Consider the following 24041-nt stretch of genomic DNA (forward strand, 5'->3'; position numbering starts at 1 on the left):
CATGGGGACGTGATGCCCGAGGGGCCCTGCCACAGGCTGGGCTGCAGGTCACATGGCCTCGGCCCTGTGGCTGGTTGGAGCCACAAGAAAGGCTCAGGTCTGCTGCCCTGTGCGTGGGCGGACGGTACTGGCCGTGACCCCGACCTGGCCCGCAGCTCCCAGCCCAGCCCTCCCCGTCTTTCCTCCTGCAGCTTTGTGTTCCTGCAGCTCTACCATTCACCTTTCTTTGGTGACGAGTCCAACAAGCCCATCCTTCTACCCAATGAGGTGGGTGGGTGCCTTCTCTCCCTTGCGGGTCCCCCTGGAGCCTGGGTGGGGGGTGCCGTGGGATGCCCTAACTCTTAGTGGTGGTGGCCATAGCCCAGGCTTGCGGAAGGTACAGCCTTGGCTCCCTGGGACAGCCTACAGTGACCTACCCGCGTGAGGAGAGCCCTCCTTGGAAGGGCATCCGGCTGGGGCTGGTGGTAGGGCTGGTGGCAGGGGACGGCCTCCGCCCAAGCTCAGGCAGGGCTCTGTGGCTACAGTCCTTCGAGCGGTCAGTGCAGCTTCTCGACCAGATTCCATCCTACGACACGCACAAGATTGCCGTCCTGTACGTGGGAGAAGGCCAGGTGAGACTCCTGGGTGCGAGGGTGGAGTCATGTGGCCTTCCTGCCTGGGGTAGGGGTCAGGGTCTGCGCCCTGGTCTGCCACAGAGCTCAGTCACTGTATGAGCTGCCACGTGGCCGGTGCTCAAGGAGCCCTATGCCAGGTACCGTTCCGGTGCCAGGGACACAACAGGAATGACAGGTGAGTGTTTGAGCTCGTGGTGCCCAAGGGAGTGCCAAGCACTGTGGAGGTGGCGGCAGGTGCTGGGATCCCGCAGGTGTGATCCTCGCATTGGGGATCCAGGCGTGGAGGAAGCGAGGGACGGGAGTGTCCTGTGCGGGAATGGCAGGTGCGGGTGGCTGGTGCCGTGTCCACCGCGTGGGGGATGGGAGGTGGGGCAGGGAAGTAAAGGGGAGGGCGGATGTGGACAGCGGATGTGGACAGCCTCATGGGCCGTTCCCAGGGAGGTGGGCGGGCCGTGAATGGTTCTGAGCAAAGGGTTCGAGGTGACTCGGCCTAAGCGTCCAGAGCATCCCTCTGGCTGCCGTGTGTGAGAACCGATGGAAGGCGGGTGCTGACAGTCCCTGTGAGGGGCAGGGCTGGGGCCTGGGGCTGGGATTCCGAGGACTGCCGGGCTTCTGGATGTGTTGGGAAGGTCCCGTGGAGCACATTGGCTGGGAGTGCAGGACGGCCTTGCACAGACTCGGGGCCCCCGGGAGCCTTGGGGGGAGGGGCGGCTGCCAGCGTGCTCCTCCCTGCCCACAGAGCGACAGTGAGCTGGCCATCCTGTCCAACGAGCACGGCTCGTACAGGTACACGGAGTTCCTGACCGGCCTGGGCAAGCTCATCGAGCTCAAGGACTGCCAGCCCGACAAGGTGTACCTGGGGGGTCTGGATGTGTGTGGGGAGGACGGCCAGTTCACCTACTGCTGGCACGACGACATCATGCAAGGTATGCACCCGGCCACGCCACTGTCATTGTCTGCCGTCAGGCCACGGGCGGGGCCGAGGGCCTGCCTTCATCTGTCTGGGCGTGCAGGCAGCGAGGGCCTGGCGGCTCTGCTTCCGGAAGCTGTACTTCCAGAAGCTCTGCCCTCGGGGAGAGGGGTGTTGTGCTGCCGGCTGGCCAGGCCCTGAGAGCCTCTGGGGAAGCCAAGAGGTGTCCCCCCACCCGCCCCCCTCCCCGGCCCTACCGACACCAGCCCCACCGACACGAGCCCCGAGCAGCCCTTGTGAGTGCTTGGCCGGGTCCGCCTTGCAGCTGTCTTCCACATTGCCACCCTGATGCCCACCAAAGATGTGGACAAGCACCGCTGTGACAAGAAGCGTCATCTGGGCAACGACTTCGTGTCCATTGTGTACAACGACTCCGGCGAGGACTTTAAACTGGGTACCATCAGAGTGAGTGGGGGTGCTGGGGGCGGGCCCGGGCAGGGTCAGTGTGCTGGCAGCAGGGGCCCCGGCCTCCCGTGCAGACCCCCTGTGAGCCAGCATTCTTCTCTGGAACAAGGACGAGGACAGTGGCCCCATTGGTTTCCCACGGAAGCCGGGGCACCAGCGGTGGCGTCGTGGGGAGTCGCGGAGTTGCTGTGCACGCGTATTTAGCGGGCTGTGGGGTGCCCAGGAGGTGCTCTGTGTCTCCGGAGGGGCTCCGAGTCTGTCTGCCCGGCACCTCCTTTGTGTACCCACGGCAGCTGGGGTCGGTCTCTGTCACCATCTTTCTCAGAGGACGCCGCTAGGGCTCGACGCCCCACGGCGGGAGGCGGGCTGACCCCGGGAGACTTGTCACGGGGTGTGGGGGGGGATATGCCAGATAGCTGTGAGGCCGGGGAGTGGGGAGCCCGGGGCAGCCCCAGCAGCGGGGGTGCCGGTGCTCAGAAGTTTGTGGGTGTGTCCTGAACACAGTGGGGAGCCTCGGGCGAGGTCACTGGACAGAAGCCAGGAGCAGGCAGGGGTGCAGAGCTGGGGGCTGGGCACATGCCGAGCTCCTTGTGCTGCTCTTGGGTGACAGGCAGGTGGCAGCCGGAGCCACAGGGAGGGAAGGACAGGGGCTGCGGACCTATCTGCAGTCATGACTGAATCCGAACTCGGGTGGATTCAGTGGTTGGGAGCCAGATGTGGAGTAGGTGGGGTTTTGAGAGGGAAGGCAGCTGTGCCCCTAGGTCCGGTGGGAAGGAGGGTGTGAGCAAAGCCCAGGCTTGTTCAGGTAGCAAGCCACCCGCCCCAATGGGGGAGGAAGTGGCGGACAGTGGTCCTCGGGGCCGGGTGATCTCTGCTCTCGTCTGGGCAGGGCCAGTTCAATTTCGTCCATGTCATCATCACCCCCCTGGACTACGAGTGCAACCTGGTGACCCTGCAATGCAGGAAAGGTGAGCCGCGGGGCTTGGGGAGGGGGGGGGGGGGGGAGGCACTCGGGACCCTGAGCCCTGGGGTGAGCTCTGTTTCTCCCCAGACATGGAGGGTCTCGTGGACACCAGCGTGGCCAAGATCGTGTCAGACCGCAACTTGCCTTTTGTGGCCCGTCAGATGGCTCTGCACGCAAATGTGAGCGGAGAAGGTGGTGCAGGGGGCAGGTAGGAAGGGCCCACAGGTGTGACCCCACGGGGGCTCACCACTCCCCCCTCCCCCCCCAGATGGCCTCACAGGTACATCACAGCCGCTCCAACCCCACCGACATCTACCCCTCCAAGTGGATCGCCAGGCTCCGCCACATCAAGCGGCTCCGCCACCGGGTAGGGAAGAGGGGACCCAGACCCCCTGTGGTGGGTGGGTGTCCCCCCCTGCCTTGGGGCTGGCTGCTGAAGTTCCCGTCTCCTGCAGATCCGGGAGGAAGCTCACTACTCCAACCCCAGCCTACCCCTGATGCAGATGCACCCCCCGGGCCACGCCAAAGCCCCTGCTCAGGCGCCAGCAGAGCCCATGCCCACATATGAGACGGGCCAGCGGAAGCGCCTCATCTCCTCGGTGGATGACTTCACGGAGTTCGTGTGAGGCTGCCCCTTGCGGACGTGTGCGCATGAAATAAAGCCGCAGTGCCTCCGGGCCCGCGTGGCTCACACAGATGCAGTCAGCCAGCTGGTTTATTTGACTTTGTCCAGTGGGGATGGAATCAAGGCTATAGCTTGGGCAAGGTCCCCCTGCCCCCCCCCCCCCCCCAGCCGTGGTACGGGGCCTGTCTGGGCCACCCACGCCATCACACACAGTCCTGTGCTCACCTGCCCCAGCCCCAAGAGCCAGCCCCCGGGGAGGGCTCTTTCCACCTGACCACCTTGTTCTTGCCCTCGTCCTGCTCCTCACCCAAACCTGGCACCAGCAGGTCTGGGCCCTGCCTTCTTGCTGCGCAGCCTCGGGCACAGAACAAGGCCCCTGGGGAGTGGGGGGTGGGTGGGAAACAGAACTGCCTAGGAGGGGACTGGGCCCTTCTAACAAGCCTCCCCTCTCAGCACCTGTCCCAGGCCGGCCCTGGCCTTCCGGTCAGGCGGGAGGGAGGCCTGCCCTGCCGTCCCCGCTGCCCCTCAACGTGGGTGACCGTGGGCACTGGGCTGCTTCAGCTAGCGGGGCCCTTGGCCCTAGTGAAAAATAGAGCGACGTACAAAAATATATACATTTTAACCCCATATAAATTACTGACGATAGACACACATATGGCAGTGGAAGGGGAGTGCACTCAGCAGGGGCATAGGAGAGGTAATAACTTAGTGGGGAAGACCACGGGAGGGGCAGATTCCCTCCCCGAAGCCTGGATCCTTAGCAAAGGGGAGATGTCTGCCCAGGAGGTGGGGCCGGGCACAGCCCGCTGTACCTGAGGACTCCGGTAATAAATTAGCGTCTCAGAGGCTGGGCACTTGGCCCAATACTGCTGTGTCCTCCCATGGGGAGCTGGGGAGGGGACCCTGGGTCCTGGCTGCCCACATGGCCTCTTTAAAGTGCTGAGAGCCCCCCCAGAGAGAGAGAGCGGCTGCCTCCTCCCAGGGGGACCTTCGTGCAGCTCTCCTGCCTGGCCCGAGACCTTGAGGGCGGCAGAAGTTAATACTGAGCGGTGTCTGCTCCGGCTCCTTCAGGAAGCCGGAGTGAAGCCACAGACCCACCCCAGGGAAGGGCTATGAGCCCAGGGCCCCGGGGTTAAGTGCTGCTGGGGTGGACCTTGTTCTTAGCCCGCAGGGAAGCCCTGCTGGGGCCAGTAGCCAGGCCCATGCCTCGGCTGGCCCGGGCAAGACGGCTGGGCAGTGCTGGCCGCAGGTCTGAGGAGGGGCTGCGGGGAGGGGAGGCTGGGGGACCAGTGCTCCTGCGGCCCTGCAGGCTCTGCAGCCTTTGCTCCAGCTGGTAGACGTCCTCTGTGGCCTGGTTCAGTCGGTCGAACTGGGTAAGGAGGGCCTCGAACACGGCTTGCAGCCGCGAGGGCTCAGGCTCCCCCCGTGGCCCCAGCCGGCCCAGGCCCCCACTCAGCGTGTCCAGCTGGCTGGAGGAGGTGGAGGGCCGTGAGGTGTCAGAGCCCCCGCTGGGGGGCGGTGCATCTGGGGAAGACTTGGAGCCCCTGGAGGAGCGGGAAGGCAGCGGCTCCATCCCTTCGAAGCGGACTTTGTGGCGGAACTGGGGGCGGCACAGGGGCTCGGTCAGTCCGGCTGCACCCTGGGCTCACCTGGGCCCAGGGTGCGTCCCTCTCCCCCCCACTGGGCCGTACCCACCTCCTTAACCTTGCTGAAGCCCATCCAGAGGCGCAGCCTGCGTAAGAAGAGCTCGACCATCTCATAGTCCTGTGGCTCCCAGGCTGGTCGGTAGAGCTCCCCACGCAGAGCATGGTACCGCCATCGCAGAAGGACTGCTCCCAGCCTCAGGGCCCCCCACAGCCGCAGGGCCCAGAGCCCCGTGCACAGCAGTGGGGACAGGCGCCAGGATTCAGTAGGGCACAGGGCAGGAGCCCCGGACCCAGGGCACAGCACCAAGAGGGCCTGGGCCGCACTCCGAAACGAATTCACGCAGGACGACACCAGCTGCACGGGAAGGGGGCGCGGGTGAGGGGCGCCTCCCGGGCTACGCCACCCTCCCCCGCCGGCCTCACCGTCACCTACCAGAACGGCCAGCTGGGTGTAGGCCACGGCGAGCGCCACCAGGCCCACGGTGGCCCCCACCAGCTCCGGCAGGGCCCGGCATAGCGTCTTGCCGAAAACCGACCACTGGCGCACGAAGCGCAGCTGCTGTGCGGCCTGCGGGCAAGTGGGGTCAGCTGACCGAACCCCGCCAGCCCGGCCCAGGCCCAGCCAGTCCCCGCTGGCCCAGCCCTCACCTTGACCAGAAGCAGGAAGAGCAGCGAGGCGGCCAGACCGCGAGCTGCGGCGCTCAGCTGCGCCACCTGCTCGAAGCTGGTGAAGCGGCGTGGGCGGCGGCGCACGAAGCGGGTCCACTGGCGGTCGGCGGCACCCAGCTGGGCCAGGCGCACGAGCGCCGCGGCCGCGGTCAGTGCCACCAGCAGCCACCGTGCCCAGGCCCCGGGCTGCACCGCGCGTGTACGCCCTTCCCTGTGCCACACGCGCACCTCGGCCACCGAGAAGTACAGCGCGAACAGCAGCAGGCTCACCTGCGGGGGCGGGGCCAAAACTGGCTGGGGCGGGGCGAGGGCGGTGGGCGGGGCCTGCACTGAGAGGAGGGGGTGAGGGAATGGGGCGGGGCGAGCAGTGGGCGGGGCCTGCGCTGGGAGGACCGCGGGGGCGGGGCCGGCACCCACCGAGGTGAGCAGTGGCAGGGAGAGGCCGGCGCTCAGGCGCTGCAGCGGGAAGGGGCGCACACTGAGGGCGGTCACTGCGTGCCCGGCTGCAGGGAACTCGAGGCGCAGCGTGACGGCGGCGTGAAGCCCCACGGCCGGGCTGTAGCGCGTGAGCTCCACGAACACGGCGCGGCTCCTACGTGGCGAGAAGGGGGCGGGGTGAGAAGACCTGCGTGCCTTCCCGGAGGAAGGGGCTCTCGGGGCGGGTGATGCATGGACCCGGGAGGAGGTAGAGGCCGAGTGGTCAGTGAGGCTCGTCAGGAACGAATGGGGAGCCGCAAAGGGCCGGTGAGGGCGGTGTGCCTGCCTGAGGTCCTGCAGGCGGATGGGGGGGGTGGCAGGGAGCTCAGACGACCGCACCTGTTGTCGATCCAGTTGTGCAGCTGCAGGAAGCCCAGCTGCGCGCGGCTCTCTTCCAGGCTCAGCCCCAGCTCCTGCACATAGCCCCCGCTGTCGTACACAGCGCAGTAGCCCCAGGACCAGACACTGCTGACGAGGGGGCAGTGTTAGAGCCAGGCCCTGGCCCCGCAGGAACCCCGGGCGCGCCCTCCGTGCTCACCCCAGCAGGTCTGGTGCAGAGTAGGCCCACGTCTCCGAGCCATTGTGGGCAGCACTCCCCCAGCCAATGCCATAGTCGCCGGTGCTGAAGGTGCCAGAGGCTGCAGAGCACGTGGGCAGCCCTGAGCCGGGAGGGTCTGGGCAGAGAGCTGCAGGGGATGAGCAGGACTAAACCAGGAGCACTTACTGTTGACCAGCTGCCTGGGCTGGGCCCAACATGATCGCCCCAAACCCTCCCTGAGCCCAGAAGGTAGAGGTCCTGGTTTCACAGATAAAGAAACAGCAAGAAGAAGGTAAAGGGCACATGGCAATCAACCAGAAGCCGCTCACCTTCTTGCAGCCGCACCTGACGCAGCCGTGGGGGCCCCAGCTCTGGGCTGGACCGGTTCCCGTGGATGTAGGGGAGCAGCACGTGTGACATCCACGGCCAGAACTCCTCAGACCTGCCCAGAGACACAGTCACACGCTCCACCCCATGGGGCAGGCGGGTCAGAGCCCCAGAGAGCATCGCTCCTGCAGCCCCAGCCAACAGCAGGCTGCCAGGGCCAGCCGGCGGCACAAGGGAAAGACTCGCATTCCCTCATCTTAGCCTAGTGGTATTTGGGGCAGGTAAGTGTGAGGGGGCTATCCTGGGCACCATGTCTAGTCCTGACAAGCAAAACTGTACCAAGACACTTGCCCACGTCCCCCGGGGACTGGGTTGGATGAAGGCCAGGAAAGATGGGACCTGGTTGGCGGCAGCAGCTCCCTGCACTTGGGGGTGTCCGTACCGGGTGATGGCCAGGAAGGCCTGGCTGCCCAGCTCCTGTTTGATGGCACTCTGCAAGCGGTAGGCATGGTTGTGGCATGAGGCATCCCCGTGATTGGCCAGCAGCGTCACCAGCAGGAAGAGCATATACACCAGGAGGCTCTGGGGGCGAAGACAGCCCTGGGGTCAGCCAACCCCACTCGGGCCCACCGCAACAGAGCTGGCCAGCAAACTGCCCACAGCCAGGGTGCCTGGTGCCAGGAAGGCAGCCCAGACACCTGCCGATGCCCCGCCAGGGGTGGGGGGCAGACACGGTCCCGCCGAAGGCTGAGACCACCCCCAGGGTCCCTAGAGGCCAGGCAGTAGGAAGCATTTGACCTGAGCATGAGAAGAGGCAGAGCAAGGATTGGGGTGGTAGGAATCGGGGGTGACGGAAGGCGGGGCGGGGCAGGGCGGGGCCAAAGGGCTTCTGTAGGGAGCCAAGGACAGGTGTGAGGTTTTCGACAAAGGGAGAACCTACAGAAGACACTGTGCTGGCCCAGACGGGGGACAGGAGCACAGCTGCTGGTCAGCTGTGCCTGAGCTCACCCTCAGCATCCCGTGCAGCTTCTTGACCTTTCGGGCTTCCTCCTTTGCCAGGAAGAGCGCAAAGCCGTGGGGGGGCCGCACGCGGGGCACACGCTCGCTCACAGGCGTCACGGCTGGGCTCTCCACCAGGGTGTCATCCTCGTCAGGATGGAGCCGCTTGGCCACCAGTGAGAAGTACAGGGCTTCTAGCAGGACCTACGTCAGGGGTGGGGGGGGGGCATCAGAGGGGCCCGCAGGTGCCAGAGCCTGGCAGCCGGGCCCCCACATCCCACTTACCTTGAGAGGCTCCCAGCCAAAGAAGGAGGCCAGGAAGCTGGAGCTGCTTGAGAAGAGCCACATCACACTCACGCCAGGGGGGAAGCTGGCGCCCACCCAGCCTGAGACCCCCACAGTCGCAGCCACCAAGAGCAGGCTGAGTCCGTGGGCCAGGGGCGCACACCAGGCCGGCAGCAGCCGCCTCCGCAGACCGTCCACCAGCCCTGGGGAGGGAGACAGACCGGTGACAGGCAGCCCACAGGAAGGGGCGCCTAGGGGCGTCCTGGAGACCCCAGAACGCACCTGTGGAGAGCTTTGCCAACTGGGGCTGCTCCCAGGTCAGACCCGGGCTGGGCAGCCCCCTGTCCCCCAGCCTTGGCAGCATCAGCGTCTCTGTCCTCTCTCCGGGGGCGCTGGACCTGAGGCACAGAAGAGGGGAGTAGCCCTGCTCACCTGGCGTCGAGAGGAGAGGCGGCGGGCAGTCCCAGCTCCTGAGCCTCTTCGGCTGTGCAGCCCCCTCCCCACGGTCAGAGACGAAAGACACCGCCCCAAGCCGGGTGGACCTGGTGCTGGGGCTCAGACCCCCACCGGGGACTCTGAGGAGGGGCCGCAACACCCACCCTGCTCCTCACGCTGCAGACCCGCGTCAGCCTCCCTTCCTGGCTCCCCCTCACCTCCCGCTTCCTCCACCAGTGGATGGAGTCCTCGCCGCACCGCTGCAGCGGCCTCTAGCCCATCCCCAAGCCCCGGGCCTGGCCTGCTCTTCCCACCAGCACACCGACTCGGCCTGAAACCTCCCAGTGAGCGCTGCCCACGCCTCCCACCTTCGCCCTCAACCTCCCGTGCTCTGATGCAGCTCTGTGGCCTAAGACCATTCGTTTTTGGATGAGGAGACCTATTTGTCTTTCAAACGCCAACAGTACACGTGCTCTGCAGAACCAGGGGACGCCCGGCAGACCTTGCCGGCTTCAGAGCTGCTCCACCAGAGCAGGGGGGCTGCAAGGGCAGATGGGGGGCAGGGGGAACGTGAAGCGGGAGTGCGACAGGCGCCTCCTGGGGGGCAAACGTGCACACCTGCTGCGGTCTCTGCACAGCTGTGCCCTGACCGTTCGCCCCGCACTGTTAGCAGCCACCTGGCCCAGAGCTGCGCTCGGTGCGTCTGGCTTCGAGAATCTCCTGCGGACACGAGGTGCTCTCGCCCATGCAGGCACCTCTGGGACAACCAGCCAACACCAGTGACCGAGTCCTGCCCTGCACGCGGCGACACGGGCAGGCAGGGTCTTGGGCTGGAGGTACCAGGTCTGCTCCGCTTAGAGCTACTATCCCAGGATTTCCCCATATTAGAAACCTTTTAAGTCGATTGGCAATTTCTTCATAAAAATACAATCATACCACAGTTATCTGTTTTTGTAAAAAGATTCGAGACGCTTTCCCCTTTTCTCTGTGTTCTGGGACAGTTTATGTCTCAGTGATTTTTGGTCGCTTGAAAATGAGAAGAGTTAAAGGAACAGGAAAATAGATACTAGACAAAAAAAATAAATTTTATATGAACCATCCAGCCCAGAAATTGAGAAAGTCTTAAAAATATAAAATCCAAACAGTTTCCACCAAAAAAACAAAGGCTATTTAGAAAACATGCCGGGGACCCCTCCCTGCAGCCAGGCCCTGCCTCACACTGGCTGCCTCTGCTCTCCACTCGCCACTCTCTTCTGTAGCCTGCGGCCAACGGTTACTGGCCCGGGGCCACCCCGTGAGGTCCTTCCCACACATCGCCCAGCCCCTCAGTGGGGGACCCAGCACAGCGCAAGGCTGGGCCCTGGAGGGGAACAGGGCTTCTCAGCCTGGGCTCCCCACTGCCTCCCAACCCCAGGACGGGCACTCACAGGCCAGTGAGCAGATCCGTTTCTACTTGAGTGTCCTGGGTGGGGGCCAGGCTGCTGGCCCCTTCAGCCAGGATCTGCCGAATCAGGTCCTCATCTACGGGAGGAGTGGAACACGTCAGGGAGGGCGTGGGCCCCTCCAACCCCCAACCTCAGACCCTCCCTGGGGAGAACACGAGGATACCACTCCTCCCCACCCCTGTTCACCTGAAGCCGAGAAGTATTTGGCAGGTGAGGAGGGGCTGACCAGGGAGAGACCGTCCTCCTCTGGGCCCAGCGTGCGGCCCAAGCGGCCCCGGGCCAGCCGCTGCAGGGTGTTGCCCACGATGGAGGGGTCACTCAGCAAGTCTGGCCAGTGAAGCGTGCCCTCGCTGGATGGCCAGCACACCAGGCTGCAGGGGACACAGGTCAAACGAGGGAGCCCAGGGGACCACGTGTGCACATACTCCCGAGTCCACCACACACGGACACAAAAGGCTTCCAAGCAAACACGGCTGAGATAGCGGGTGGCAACACCCAGGGCCCGCAAGCACCTGCCAAGGACAGGCGACAGCCCACGCAGCCCACACGGCCGTAACACGGCACACACGGGGGTGGCGGACCTACACCAAGGCTCCCATCTTCTCATGGACCCCTACCTTTTAGAATCATCCGAAAATAAGTCACTTTTCATTTGTCCAGCAAAGGCCTATTGGGAAGTGCAGAGAATACCTCAGACTCTGGGCCGCCTGAGGTGACAGGAGCCCCCCCCCCCCCAGAGGGCCCCTGGGGGCACACTCGCCTCCACGTGCAGCCCCGGGAAGGTGAGGAAGGAGCTGTCCAGCACAGACGAGTCCAGGTAGCTGTCGATGTCCAGTACCTGCGGCCCTGCGGGGGTGGAGCTCGGGCCCCCGGCCACCTACGGGAAGAGGCAGGCAGTCAGCAGGAGGCAGTTCTGCCTCCCAAGCAGGCAGAGCCTAGACTGGTGCTGTGCTAGAGAACGTTCTAGAATGATACACACGTTCTGCAATTGCACTGTCCACACGGTAGCCACGAGCCCCATGTTGCTACACAGCACGTGAAATGTGGCTGGTGCACCTGAGGAACTCCAGGTTAACTGAACACAAGCAGCCCCAGGCGGCTGCCGGTCACTGCGCTGGACTCCTGGCCTACAGCAGACGGTCCTTTCCGAGGAGGCTGCCGTTGTTCGGCTGGTACCTCCCTTGTCTTGTGAGGCCCCGTGTGGCTCTGGCCGCATGGGCCGGGACGAGTCAGTCCACGAAGCCTGCTGTGGATTCTTTGGCAGCGGCGGGCCCATCAGGGAGACCATCTGGGCTTGTGCGCGTGTGAGGTCTCACAGGGCTCTGCTGGCCTCTTGCTAGAGGTTGGCTCCGGTTTGTGATTTCCTCCCGAGTCGGTCTGGGAGCTTGTCCTCCCAGGAACTTGTCCGTTGCACCTCGGTCGTATGACAGGCTGGTGGACAGCAGTTCACGGGACCCCCATCCATCCTGCTGGTTTCTATGGCCTCGGTGGCAAGGTCCCCTTGGGTCGCGCGGAAGTTCGACAACCTGCAGTACTCTGTTTTCTTGGGTCAGTCTAGCCAAAGACCGGCCAGCACTGCTGACCTCGCTGACTTTCCCTGTCTGGCAGCCACACTGGACAGCCCTCTGCACAAGCGGTAAGTAAGGCCCACACCCCACCCTCCAGGAGCTCCGCGGTGCCCAGCCCACCTTGCTCCGGGACATCCGGAAGAGAAACAGGATGACCAAGTAGACGGGATAGACAACCACACTGGATACCAGGCCGACGGCAACTGTGTCAACACTCAGCGGGATCAGAGCGGACACAGGCCCCGCGCTGCGTGGCAGGAGAGAAGAGAAACCCAGGCTGGGTCAGGCGGGAAGGCGGGAGGGGCCACCTGGACACTCACAGCACGGCACCCACCTGTAGGCAGCGTCTCCCACGACCCCGTACCACACAGCGTTGGCGCCCAGGAAGAGGCAGAGGAGGAGGACGCAGCAGGTGGCCCTCTGGACGCGCGTGAAGCGGCTCCGAGGCGGCCGGTCCCAGAGGGACAGCCAGATATGCTTGTCAAAGAAGCCACGCTGCAGCTCGGCCACTAGGAGGCGCCGGAACCGCCGCAAGGCCAAGTCACCTAGGCAGAGGGCAAGGGAGGGCTTCAGGAGGCCACAGGCGCAGGGCCACCCCTCCAGGCCGCTGCGGCGGGGACGGGCGGGGCCCTTACTTGCTGCCAGCACGTCCTTCTCCACGAGGCCGCCGTTGGCCTCGGTCTCCACCGAGAGCCAGTCGTTGACCAGGAAGAAGGTGCTGCGGGAGTTCTGCAGGTCCCTGACGATGACGTGCTGCAGGAACCAGGCGGGGCTGAGCCCTGAGGGGAGGGGGTGCTGAGTCAGGCGGAAGGGCGCTGGCGGGGTGCCGGCGGGGCGGCCACAGGCGCCCCCACAGACCTTTGTTGTCGTGCCACACGCGGATCTTGCGCACGCTGCCCAGGCTGTGCGGGGTGGCGATCTGGAACACGTCCAGGCTGTTGCGGCGGAAGGCTCTGTCCCCGTCCAGGTGCCGGTGGCCACTGCGGCCCTCCGCCCCATACAGCATGATGCCCACATGCGCCGTGGTACCTGCGGGCGGGCGGACACGCAGACCAGACGCGTGAGCCCGGGCACGCCGTCCTTCATCCACCACATGCAGGCGGTCCTGGCTCCACACGGACCCACGTCAGCTACCTCAGCGCGCCAGAGACTTGGCCCCCACGGCGCGCGTGCTCGGCATCCGAGCGGCTTAACCAAGTGACTGCGTGAGGCCCAAACGTGGCCTCGAGCTCTCCGGTCTGCTCTGGGAACGACAGAGCAGCGCGCTGACCGGCGGCCCGTCCCCATGCACCCGCCGGTTCCCTGCTCCTCTTCCAGCAGTAAACGCGCGCAACGTTTTACAGAACTGGGTCCTCCAAAGGGTGAAAGCACAGGAAGGAAGTGAAAAGTGGGAGCACAGGGAGAGAAATTCCGATCAAAAGTCACCAGGCACGTCGACACTGCGGGTGGTTCACTGCAAACGTTCCCACGCAAACAAGGACAACGGTCAGGAGAGAGAGGACAAAGAGGGCGCACAGGAGAGAACGGTCAGAGGGGCAGCGCGGCGGGGCACGGGAAATCCTGCAGCCACGTGGGGAGCACCATCCAGACCGCGCGACAAGTTTTGCATCAAGAAACCAAGCGCGGGGCGCCTGGGTGGCTCAGTCGTTAAGCGTCGGCCTCCAGCTCAGGTCATGATCCCAGGGTCCTGGGATCGAGCCCCGCATCGGGCTCCCTGCTCTGCGGGAAGCCTGCTTCTCCCTCCCCCACTCCCCCTGCTTGTGTTCCCTCTCTCACTGTCTCTCTCTCTGTCAGATAAATAAATAAAATCTTTAAAAAAATTAAAAAAAAAAAAAGAAACCAAGCACTTTGGTTTCCAGTGAGTCTAACATCCAAGTCATCTGTCCTCGCTTGCTACGGGTACCGTCTTCCCAGTAACAGCTTATGCCACCCACACTGACCGTCCACTCGCTCAGGCGGGCAGGCCCTGCACCCGGGTGCCCTATGCGGCCAGAGGGCCCCGAGAGGCCTGACGAGCTCCTACACACAGAGCAGTGGGTAAACCAAGCCCTCGGTCTTTCGTCTACAAGGGACAGCGGCCAGAGAGAGCAAGCAGGGGCGGCCCGGGGGCCTGGACGAGGCAGCCCCTCCCTCACCTGAGCCTCGGCCCCAGCCGGTCTTGACCAGGATCTCGTACTTGAAGCGGCCCGCCTTCCCGCAGAAAGGGATGACGCGGACCCGGCTGACGTCCAGCTGGTCCAGCTTACGCAGGATCACGGCCATGACCGCATAGGTCACCAGGCACACGGAACATGTCAGCAGAACGATGTAGTTCGTGCCTGGGGCCGGGTCCTGGGGAGACAGAGCCGTCAGGCCCGGAGGCACGGCCCACGCCCCACCTCCTCAGGACAAAGGAACGTGGTGCCACTCACTGGGAAGATGAAGTGGATGTGGCTGGGGGGCACAAAGAGGCTGGCCCCGAAGGCTGTGAGGTGGCGGGTAAGGCAGACGGCCTGGCTGGGGGAGGTCTCCTCCAAAGGCACGAGCCCCTCCGTCCTCCACATCATCTCCTTCTCACTGAAGTACTGGCACAGGGACGTGTAGAGGCCCACGGTCACCTCCAGCGCTGACCAGTGGAAGTGGCTGGTCAGGTTCAGGTAGTAAGTCCCTCCTAGGTCTCTGGTCCTGGGAGAAGTTGGCGGAGCGTCACAGCCAGACCCTGCCCAGCCCCAGGCTCTGAGTGACAGCGATGTTCTGGCCCCCGGCCTCTCGGCCGAGCCACCCCCACCACGTGTCGCCAGGGCAGCCCACATCCCGGTCCTCCTGCCGCCATAGCTGTTCCCGTGGGGAGCACACAGGACCTTGGCACGCACGGATCAGACCACGTTCACCCTGCCCTCAGGGACCAGCCCCACCCCACCGATGGGGCCTCTGTGGCAGGGCATGTCCTCACCCCGGGGCGATGAAGAAGGTGTAGGGCCTGTGGTCGTCACCCATCAGCTGCTCCAGGCTGATCCTCCTGCTGGCCGAGCAGTTGTGCTCGTTCGGCCGGGGCGCCGAGTGCAAGTACACGGCCAGGTAGGGCTCAGGCTCCTCGGGCAAGTAGCGCTCTAGCAACACAAACACAGGGTAGGATGGAAGCCCTGGGCCATTCCCGCACCGTGGGTGACACCCACGGGAGCCCTCCGGAGCCCTCCCCGCTCCGTGCCGGCATGGCACCTGCTCTGCCCTCATCCCTCACCGCCCTCGGGCCAGGCCCCCAGCAGCCTGGGGAGCGGGAGGCAGGCTTTACTGAAGGCCACAGAGTTGGGGGGTCCATGAGAAACACTGGCTCACCCCACCCCCTGCCCCCAGAAAGGCCGGGCCAAGGCTGGGAGGAGGCAGCAGCCGCGAGCGCCCCGCCCCTGGCACCCACCACTGAGCAGTGTGTAGGTGAGCTGCAGATGCAGCCCGGCGGCGGGGTTGCTGTTCTCAGGGGTCACCACAACGCTGACCGAGGCCTGGGGCTGCACGATGGTGGAGCCAGCAGGGGTGGGGGGGCGGCCCCGGGCGGCCTGGTCTGAGCTGTTGGGCACTCTCACGGTGATGGCGCGCTCCGAGGCCAGCTGCCCGATGGGGATCTGAGCCCCGGCCTGCGTCTGGAAGGCCATGGAGGCCACCTTGGTGGAGACGGTGTAGTTGCTGATGTAGCCGAAGGGGAAAGGGTTGGAGTCGACCAGGAACATGAGCTGCACCACGTCACTGAGGTTGGACAAGGCCCCGCTGAAGGCCGCGGGGATAGAGAAGTGGCAGCCGGGAACCGAGGCGTTACCCTGGCAAAGCAGGCTCAGCGGGTCCGAGCGCTTGCCCTGGGCCACGATCTCCTCGCCCGCCAGTGTCAGGGGCTCCTCATTGAGGACGCGGGAGCGCATGAGGATGCACATGAGGGCCGACGAGAGGTGATAGGCCCTGGACGCCACCATGAGCGTGGGCGGCTCTGCGCCCAGCTCTGAGGGCTGTGGGCCCTGCACGTCAGCACTGGCCAAGTGGATGAGGTCACCTGTGGGAGCAGGAGGGGTTGCAGGGGGTCACTTGTGGGGGAAAGGCAGGAGGAGGCTGGTGGGGGGGGAGGGGGCACCACACACACCTGCCCAGCCCTCGCCCACACCTGTGATGTTGAGGATGCTGTCGGCGATGCCCGTGGGCGTCCCGGTGCCGGCGGCAGTCTCGGCCTGCAGGATGCGCATCATGCCCTCAAGCTTGTGCAGCGTCTTCTTCAGGCAGGAGCCACACACCAGCTCCCTGCTGGACACCTGCAGGGAGGCCAGGGCCGTGTTCTGCCCTGCTCCGGTCCGGCTGAACAGGGCTATTCCCCCTCTGGCCGCTCAGCCCAAGCTCGGCTCCAGCACACTGGCCATGCTGCTGGGCGCCCACTGTGGCCATGGCCTTTCCCCAAGCCCTTCCATCTTGCAGCTGGAAGTTCCACCCACATACCTCCCTACTGAAAACTCTTCCGTGGCTTCTCCCCACCCACAGACGAGGTCCAGCAGAATGCCACCCTGCGTCCCACCCCAAGCTACATACATGGCCACGGGAACCATGTGTCACAGGGCTCCCCACCTCCCTGGAAAGATTCTCTGCATCCTTCTCTGCTGAAGGCTCTGCAGCAATTTCCCACCCCTATTGAAAGTGGACTCAGCCCTGCCCAGTCCAGTCCCCGAATCCTGGATGACGATGGTGGTAGCTCTCAGAGCTGCAGAAGCCAGGTCACGTGCAACCAGGGGCTGGAGCAGAACGGCACAGGAACAGCCTCTTCCATCTGCCCTCCCTACAGCTAGGCTGCTCCTTGTGCCCTGGACCACCATGCACGGTCGCCGGAGGGACAGAGGCCCCTGTGGCTCACACACTAGAACAGCCAAGGACCGGCACGTGACTGGGGAGACAGGCCAGCACAGGGTCTGCCGAGGGGCCTGAGCTCCCCCGTACCGTGCACTGGGCCAGCGCCGCCGCAATCTGCTGGATGTCATCCACGGTGTTGACCCGCAGAGAGACCAGGGTCTCTGTGACGTTCTTGCGTATCTGGGCTTGCAGCTGCCGCCTGGCATCCAACTCTGCTGCTGCAGCCACGGCCGGCTCGGACTGCGGGCAGCAAGCACAGGGGAGCCCTGAGTGGGCAACAGGCGGCCCCACCAGCGGTGATGGCAGGTGCCATGCAGGCCGTCTCAGCCACCACGAAACTCGGGTGGTGGCTCAAGCCCGGTTTCCTAAGGAGCAAAAGGGGGCTTTCCCAAGACTCCTTACAGGGGGTGGGCATGGAGGTGGGGGAACCCACAGGTGGGGACAGTGGAGAACAGAGGTTATTTCAAGGAGACGCACCAGGGGACTGATCATTCGCAAGACCTCGGGGACTGGCCTGGCCCCACCCTCCCGCTGAGGACAGACGAGAGAAGGGGAGTCCTCACCCCCGTGCTGGCCTCATTGAGCACAGTGATGAGGGCCAGCGAGTACTCGATGACGTGCTGGGGGTCAGCCTGTCTCAGTAGCCTGGGCAGCATGCTCTCCGTGAGGCTATGTAGCCAGGTCGTGAGGTCCGAGGGGCCTCCTGGGGGGTCGCCAGGAGGCTCTGGCAGGGTGATGGCCAGAGAACTGTGTGCAAAGGCCCCCGGTGAACGAGTGGCAGTCCCTGCTCCCACCTGCCACCCACCCTGACCTCCCTGCCCAGGCTCACCTGTTGAGGGCGACCACAGCCGCACCCAGCTGGTCCTGCACGACCACGGCCAGGCCCACCTGGAAGTGGGGTGCAAACCCGGGCGGCAGCACGGCTCCATAGGAGGAGAGGCTGCCCCTATAGACGCAGAACTCCTCGCAGTGACCCTGCCGACAGCGCCGCAGCAGCAAGGCATATACCAGGGGGGCGCTCGCATCTTCTGCGTCCTGCCAGCCTGCAGGGCCCCCACAGTGTCAGCTGTGCCCCCAGAGTCCCTGCGGCCCATACGCCGTGCCTCCCCACCATCCGCAGCCACACTCACCTGTGCACTCGAAATGCACCTTGGTGGTGAGGGCGCGCACGGCGTCCAGCGGGAAGAGGCGGCAGGAGCCCCCACGCGGGGGCCGGTTGGCAGAGAGGCGGATGGAGGCGCAACCCTCCTCCTCACCCGAGCGGCCGAGCACCGTGAGGGTGAACGTGTAACCCTCGCCGTCCCGCAGCACGCCGCGCCGCAGCACCAGCCGCATGCCCGAGCTGCCCGTTGATGTGGTCGTCTCGTCGAGCACCAGCGTCTGGTTGTTGAAAGTGCGCGCGGCCCAGCGCTGCGGGGCGACATGCAGAGCCGGCGCTGAGGGGCGGAGCGGCCGCGCCCCGCCCCTCACTTGGTCCTCTCCCCGAGGCCCCGCCCTCTCCCTCCCCGAGCACGCCCCCCCCACCCCACCCCGCAAGCTCGCTCACCCCCCGCTTGGAGCCCCTGCTGCAGTTGTCACAGCGACCCTCCAGGTACACGTAGGAACTGCGGCTTACTGCGTACACCGCCTGCGCCTTGCAAGACACACACTCCAAGGACACGATGGGTACCCGGCCCCTGCGAATCAACACCTGGGGACAGGGTGGGATCACAGGGAAGCCATGACCTGAGCCAGGCCCTCCGCTCCTGGGGCCCAGACCCGAGTCTGCACAGTGCAGTGGGGCCGCAGCTCATGGGGGAGCTGGGCCTCTGGTCTCTGCCTTGGTGCCATTCTAGTTGGGAAAGCTCCTCTGAGCCCAGCCAGCTCGTTAGCCTAAGGTCCAGCTGCCCAAGGCACTGTGGGCTCAGCCCTCACCCACTACGTTCAACTGGTTTTGTGTCTCCAGTCTGCGGGATGGTGGTGGACACCCAAAAGAAGAGAGTCCACACTGGGTTTCTTTTCTGTAGCCCCCAAGGCCCAGCGTGGGCCCAGCACACACGAGGCCCTTAGGTGCTCACCCACACGCAGAACGGACGGGTGAATGCCTGTGTGCGGAGAGAGCAGCTGTGCACAGCACGGCCCTGAGGTCCCTGCCGCCCTGGGACGGGGCCCACCTCAGCCAATCCAGGCCCTGCTCTAAGCTCCCACCTTGCCGGACAACCCCTCTGGACAGGCCGGCTGGAAGAGCCTGATGCTGGGGACAGACAACCCCGTGCTGGGCACCAGCAGAGCCTAGCACACCGGCTCCCATCAGCACACCTCACCCAAAGGCAGCAGGAGTAGTTGCCCTGGGGTCACCCGCTCTGTGGTCCTGACCTGTCTGGAGGATCCAGGGGAGGGGAATGTTGAGCACATGCACACACAGGGGTGAGATCAGGCCCCTCCTGTTCAGTAACAAGAACACCCATGCTCTGGGAAGGGGACCTGTATCGTCACGGCACCTGGGGCCCCTCAAAGACCTGGAGTGCCACAGCCACGTTTGGAAGGAAACAGTGTTGAAGCGGGATGTTTTGTTAAAGAGAAACTGTATCAAAAGTAGTAACTCCTGGGAGCCTGGGTGGCTCAGTTGGTTAAGCGACTGCCTTTGGCTCAGGTAATGATCCTGGAGTCCCGGGATCGAGTCCCACATCGGGCTCCCTGCTCAGCAGGGAGTCTGCTCCTCCCTCTGACCCTCCCCCCTCTCATGCTCTATCTCGTTCTCTCTCTCAAATAAATAAATAAATAAAAATCTTTAAAAAAAAAAAAAAAAAGTAACAACTCCTAAGGAGAACCAGCAGCTTCCCCCCAGAAGCACCACAACATAGGAAACCCTCAGCGTTCGGCGCTACCTGGGGGCAGACGGCCCTGTACCTCAGCCCTCCCCGGCAGCTGTGTCCACCCTGGAGGCCCGGGCTCTGCCTTGCTGGGCTAAGGACCAGGCCAGCAGCACCCACCGTCTGGTTCGTGGCCTCCTCCTTCCGGCCTGCCTTCCACACGGTCAGGTTGAAGGTGTACTCCACGCCGGCTTGCAGGCGCTCCCGAGGGACGGTGACCACGCTGCTCCCCCGGGGTCCGAAGGTCAGGGTACACCCACCGGTCTCACTCTGTAGCCACAGGGGAGAGGGCGTGAGACCCTGGATGGCTTCAAAGCAGAGCCTGGCTCACGGCACAGCTGGGAGAGCCCGCTCCCTATGCTAGACTCAGCACGAATGACCGAGGGGGCGGGGGGGGGCAGGGGACACCCATGCCCCGCAGTGCACCCGACCTGTGTCGAGGCCACACAGGCCCAGTGGAAGCTGAGTGGCGTCTGGTCGCCATCCTCCAGGTTGGGATCGTAGGATTTACTGCCATCTAGCACCAGATCCTGAGTGTCTGACCACACGCGGTACGAGCCGCCCTCGATAATGGGCACCAGGCGCTCGGGCACCACTGTCACGTTGGCTTGGATGCTCCGTGCCAGTGGTGTGTCCCCAAATGACACCATGAACACAAAGCAGTAGTGGCCCACAGGCAGTGCCAGCCGCGGCACCACCAGCTGGGGCCGGCTCACGTCCACACTGGGCAGGGCCACGGGGGCCATGCGCCCAGGCCGCTGGCAGCTGGCAGCCCGGTACACCTGCCAGTGGTACTCGGTCTGGTAGGTGACACAGTCGCGCAGATTGACGTGGGCCTCCAGGTAGTTGCGTTGGGAGCGCCGCATCAGCAGCTGCGGGGGCAGGGCCACATCCACCTCGGGCTCCCTGCAGGCCAGCACGTGGACGGTGACCGTGGCCTGCGCCACGAAGAAGCTCACCAGGTTGGAGGCATTCACCTCCATGCGGTAGTCCCCGGGCCGCAGATAAGAGTGTTCAGCCCAGGGCTCCTCCGTGTCCTCCACCGGGGCCTCATCCCCAAAGTCCCAGCGATAGGCCACACGCCGGGGGGTAGGGCTCGTGGCGGCCTCGAACCGGGCCGAGCGGTTGGTAAAGCAGCGGCCACTGCGCAGCACTACGTGCTGGATGGTGTCCTGGACCTCCGTCACAAGCGTGAGGTTCACCCCACCCAGCTCGTTGAAGGCACGCACGTGGATTTCCAGCAGCCCCGCAGCCACGGGGGTGTAGGTGACATCACGGCCCGACAGGATGACCAGCGAGTCCCCCTGGACCTTTTGCAAGGAGAAGTACCACGCGTAGGCCACACGGGACCCCCGCTGCACCCGGGCTGTGAAGTTCCTCTCCGTGCCCGTGGGGATGCCCGGCTCACAGCAGTTGGGCACCTGGAGCCCACCCACGGCCTCTAGCACTAAGACGCGCACCTGAGCCTGGGCCCGGCTCACATGGTTCTCAGCCTGAATGCTCACCACGTAGTCCCCGATCCGGGGGAAGCTGCGGGAGAAGTGGGGACCGGGCAGGGCCTCCATGACGGCCCCGCTGATCTGCAGATGGAAGCGCACGGCGGAGCCAGCAGCCAGCACGATCTGAAAGTGGACCAGCTGCCCGGGCTCTGCCACCTTGCTGTCGGCCCACAGCACCAGGCCCATGATGGGCTCCTCCACCATGAGCTCGTGGGTGGCCATGACCCAGCTGACCGCGTTGGAAGCGTTAAGCCGAACGGAGAAGGTGCCGGGGTCACGGAAGACCACGGCAATGTGCCGGCCGTGCCTACTGCCACCCGGCACCGTCCAGCACCAGCTCACGTTGGTGCCTGAGTCCAGCTGTCCCCAGAAGGGCACAGAGGAGCCGGCGGCCACAAAGCTGCAGTCCAGGTCACCGGCCCTGATGCTGAGGCCGCTGACGGGCACCTGCACAGCCACCTCGAGGGTGGCATTGGCTGAGCCCAGCTGGTTCTCAGCCGTGACCGTGACCAAGTACAGGCCGGGGCTGGGGAAGGCGTGGGTGGTGGATGGCTCTCGGGTCTCCCAGCTCTGTCCTCCCTCCAGGGACCAAATATAAATGACGCCACTGCCACCAGCCAGCTCAGCAGAGAGGGTGATGCTAGCATTGACCGAGGCCGGGTTTGGGGAGGCGGCTGCAGCCAGCCAGCCCACGGGTTCCACAAAGTCCACGGTGCGGTTGGCCACGGCACTGCCCAGCATGTTGGCAGCCCGCAGCTGGATGTGGTAGGTGCCGGCCTCGAGCACAGTGAGCGAGAAGGTTTTGCCACTGCCAGTCAGGGCTGGGCCACCATCCCGCTGGGCGGCCCAGCTGTAGGAGATGTTAGTGCCATCCCGGACCACGGCCTGCAGCTGCAGCGTGCGGTTGGTGGGAAAGCAGCAGCCGCCTCCGCCCCCCACCACCTGCAGCCCCTCGATGTGCTCCAGGACGTAGACGAAGATGCTGTCCTGCGCGGCGCCCACCCCATTCTCGGCGGTAACGATGATGGTGAAGGTGCCCACCGAGCGGAAGGTGTAGGAGATGGTGGGGCCCCCGGGGATGGGCGTGCAGCGGTCGCACAGCACCCAGGAGTAACGCACGTCGCTGCCGGCCTCCAGGGACGTGGAGAAACTCACGCTGCCGTTGAGGGGCACCACCGTGCGGCTGGCGTTGACACCGAGGCCCCGCACGCACTGCTGCACCGTGACGTTCAGCCACGCCTCCGCATGGCTCACCTCATTCCATGCGCTCACCCTGACGGCGAAGTGGCCCGTGCTGTTGTAGGCATGGGTGACCATGGGGCCCTCGAGGCGCCTGCCGTCCCCCAGTTCCCACAGGTAGGTGGCGGGCTTCCCGCGGCCCACGGCACAGAACAGATAGGGCCGCCGTAGCTCCAGCACGCCAGAGCTGTTGACCCGGATGCCCATGAGCTCCACGGGCTCCTGCACCTCCACAAGGGCAGAGTCATTGGCAGCTGAGATGTTGTTGGACACAGCAACCGTCACGAGGTAGGAACCTGGGTCCGCGTAGGTGAATGTGGCCTCGGGGCCCCCGACACGGGCAGCGTCCTCAGTGCCAGAGTCCCAGGTATACCGGTAGAGGAACGGGGGCCAGGCACGAGCCACCAGACGGGCCTCCTCCCCGAGCCGCACAGACTGCCTCTCGGGCCACAGGGTCACGTTGCCCACCTCAGGCTCCACGCACACACTGGTGAAGTAATGGGCCTTGTTCACGCGGCTTGACAGGACCAGTGCCAAGGGGAACGTCCCGCTCCGTGTGAAATTGTGTACCACTGTTGGGTCCCCCGCGATGGTCGTGTTGGATGAGCCGTCCCCGAACGTCCAGTCAAAGACATAGTGGGTCGGGTCCCCGGTGACGTGGGCTGTGAACCGGGCGTGGGGCTGCATGGCGATGCAGGCCGCCGGCTCAATCCATAGCACCTCCAGGACGAAGACGTGCACGGGCCGGCTCAGGGCCAGGTGGCCCGCGGGGCTGGACACTCCCACAGTCACCGTGCAGTTCTGGGCCCGGAGGTACACGTGCTCCACTGTGGCCTCGGGGCCCATGAGCACCGTGCCGTCCCCCATGTCGAAAGTCCACGTGACATTGTCTCCTGACTCCAGTGTGGCCCTGACTGTAACAGGTGCGCCCTGCTCCACAGCTGGGCTCAGGCTCACGCTCAGGCCCCGAAGCTCCTCAAAGACGCGGATGCTGAGGCAGGCTGCCACGCTGCTCACCGTGTTGTTGACCTCCAGATGGACACGGTACACGCCCCTTGAGGCGTACGTGTGGTTGACCTCCGGCTGGGGCCGTGTCACAGCCGGGGAGCCATCCCCGAAGTCCCACGTGTACAGAATGCCCCCAGGTGAGGGCAGTGGGTGTGGGGAGAAGGTGACAGACTGGCCAGCCACCAGGACGCGGCTTCCCACGGCCACGGCCACGGCAGGTAAGGTGGCGCGCACACTCACGGGCACTCGCTGCGTCAGGTTCTCGAAGGTGTTGGACACCAGCAGGGTCAGGTTGTACTCACCTGGGAACAGGCCCGAGTAAGGACGAGGCCAGGGCCACCACCACCACCAGCTTGGCGAAGTCACTACCGAACCCCATGTTGCTGCGCACCGGGGCCCCTCGGGACGACAGAACAGGGCCCCGGGCAAAATGTAAAGGGAGAAAGTCCCTGGACCCTGCCCTGGGGGCGTTCGCAATGAGGCGTGCGCGGGGTACCATCAGCACCGGGTGAGACACGGGGCTTAGGCAGGAACGGGAGGAGGAGCAGACCCTCTCTGAGTTAACAGCGAGTGCCACTGACAGGCAGAAGTTGGGGGGGGGCGGCCCGAGGTTTACTCT

At 65.0% G+C, this 24041-nt stretch overlaps 2 protein-coding genes across 21 annotated transcripts in view; one reads left to right on the forward strand and one right to left on the reverse strand.

Annotated features, from left to right (window-relative positions):
- The window catches only part of TSC2 (TSC complex subunit 2), a 34094-nt gene extending 30181 nt beyond the window's left edge, over nucleotides 1-3913 (forward strand). For 8 of the 14 annotated variants that reach the window (XM_045874719.3, XM_045874715.3, XM_054507442.2 and 5 more), the window contains 8 exons: nucleotides 192-267; nucleotides 525-611; nucleotides 1354-1540; nucleotides 1850-1989; nucleotides 2879-2957; nucleotides 3041-3132; nucleotides 3222-3320; nucleotides 3409-3913. In XM_045874719.3, the coding sequence (XP_045730675.1) occupies nucleotides 192-267; nucleotides 525-611; nucleotides 1354-1540; nucleotides 1850-1989; nucleotides 2879-2957; nucleotides 3041-3132; nucleotides 3222-3320; nucleotides 3409-3579 (931 nt within the window). In that variant the 3' untranslated portion in view covers nucleotides 3580-3913. Of the gene's footprint in view, nucleotides 1-191; nucleotides 268-401; nucleotides 612-1353; nucleotides 1541-1849; nucleotides 1990-2878; nucleotides 2958-3040; nucleotides 3133-3221; nucleotides 3321-3408 lie in introns of all 14 variants that reach the window. The other 6 variants (XM_064592346.1, XM_064592349.1, XM_064592347.1 and 3 more) reach the window with 1 other exon arrangement.
- Nucleotides 3914-4585: 672 nt separating this feature from the next.
- PKD1 (polycystin 1, transient receptor potential channel interacting) overlaps nucleotides 4586-24041 on the reverse strand; it is a 41141-nt gene continuing 21685 nt past the window's right edge. For 2 of the 7 annotated variants that reach the window (XM_064592342.1, XM_064592345.1), the window contains 31 exons: nucleotides 20108-23724; nucleotides 19797-19946; nucleotides 18371-18514; nucleotides 17955-18234; nucleotides 17654-17867; nucleotides 17388-17571; nucleotides 16912-17064; nucleotides 16094-16238; nucleotides 15362-15985; nucleotides 14900-15056; nucleotides 14379-14631; nucleotides 14103-14298; nucleotides 12826-12996; nucleotides 12603-12746; nucleotides 12302-12512; nucleotides 12088-12214; nucleotides 11160-11276; nucleotides 11017-11066; nucleotides 10586-10770; nucleotides 10382-10475; nucleotides 8802-8917; nucleotides 8520-8722; nucleotides 8244-8438; nucleotides 7678-7817; nucleotides 7238-7350; nucleotides 6909-7056; nucleotides 6710-6838; nucleotides 5873-6485; nucleotides 5658-5792; nucleotides 5274-5579; nucleotides 4586-5178 (listed from right to left, as the gene is read on the reverse strand). In XM_064592342.1, coding sequence (XP_064448412.1) covers nucleotides 4711-5178; nucleotides 5274-5579; nucleotides 5658-5792; nucleotides 5873-6485; nucleotides 6710-6838; nucleotides 6909-7056; nucleotides 7238-7350; nucleotides 7678-7817; nucleotides 8244-8438; nucleotides 8520-8722; nucleotides 8802-8917; nucleotides 10382-10475; nucleotides 10586-10770; nucleotides 11017-11066; nucleotides 11160-11276; nucleotides 12088-12214; nucleotides 12302-12512; nucleotides 12603-12746; nucleotides 12826-12996; nucleotides 14103-14298; nucleotides 14379-14631; nucleotides 14900-15056; nucleotides 15362-15985; nucleotides 16094-16238; nucleotides 16912-17064; nucleotides 17388-17571; nucleotides 17654-17867; nucleotides 17955-18234; nucleotides 18371-18514; nucleotides 19797-19946; nucleotides 20108-23724 — 9782 coding nt within the window. In that variant the 3' untranslated portion in view covers nucleotides 4586-4710. Of the gene's footprint in view, nucleotides 5179-5273; nucleotides 5580-5657; nucleotides 5793-5872; nucleotides 6486-6709; nucleotides 6839-6908; nucleotides 7057-7237; nucleotides 7351-7677; nucleotides 7818-8243; nucleotides 8439-8519; nucleotides 8723-8801; nucleotides 8918-10381; nucleotides 10476-10585; nucleotides 10771-11016; nucleotides 11067-11159; nucleotides 11277-12087; nucleotides 12215-12301; nucleotides 12513-12602; nucleotides 12747-12825; nucleotides 12997-14102; nucleotides 14299-14378; nucleotides 14632-14899; nucleotides 15057-15361; nucleotides 15986-16093; nucleotides 16239-16911; nucleotides 17065-17387; nucleotides 17572-17653; nucleotides 17868-17954; nucleotides 18235-18370; nucleotides 18515-19796; nucleotides 19947-20107; nucleotides 23725-24041 lie in introns of those variants that run through there. The other 5 variants (XM_045874712.3, XM_045874713.3, XM_064592344.1 and 2 more) reach the window with 5 other exon arrangements.

The sequence above is a fragment of the Mirounga angustirostris genome, unplaced genomic scaffold (assembly GCF_029215605.1).
Source record: "Mirounga angustirostris isolate CCGP_5_RB_7025 unplaced genomic scaffold, mMirAng1.0.hap1 SCAF_5, whole genome shotgun sequence".
In the NCBI taxonomy this organism is placed as follows: domain Eukaryota; kingdom Metazoa; phylum Chordata; class Mammalia; order Carnivora; family Phocidae; genus Mirounga; species Mirounga angustirostris.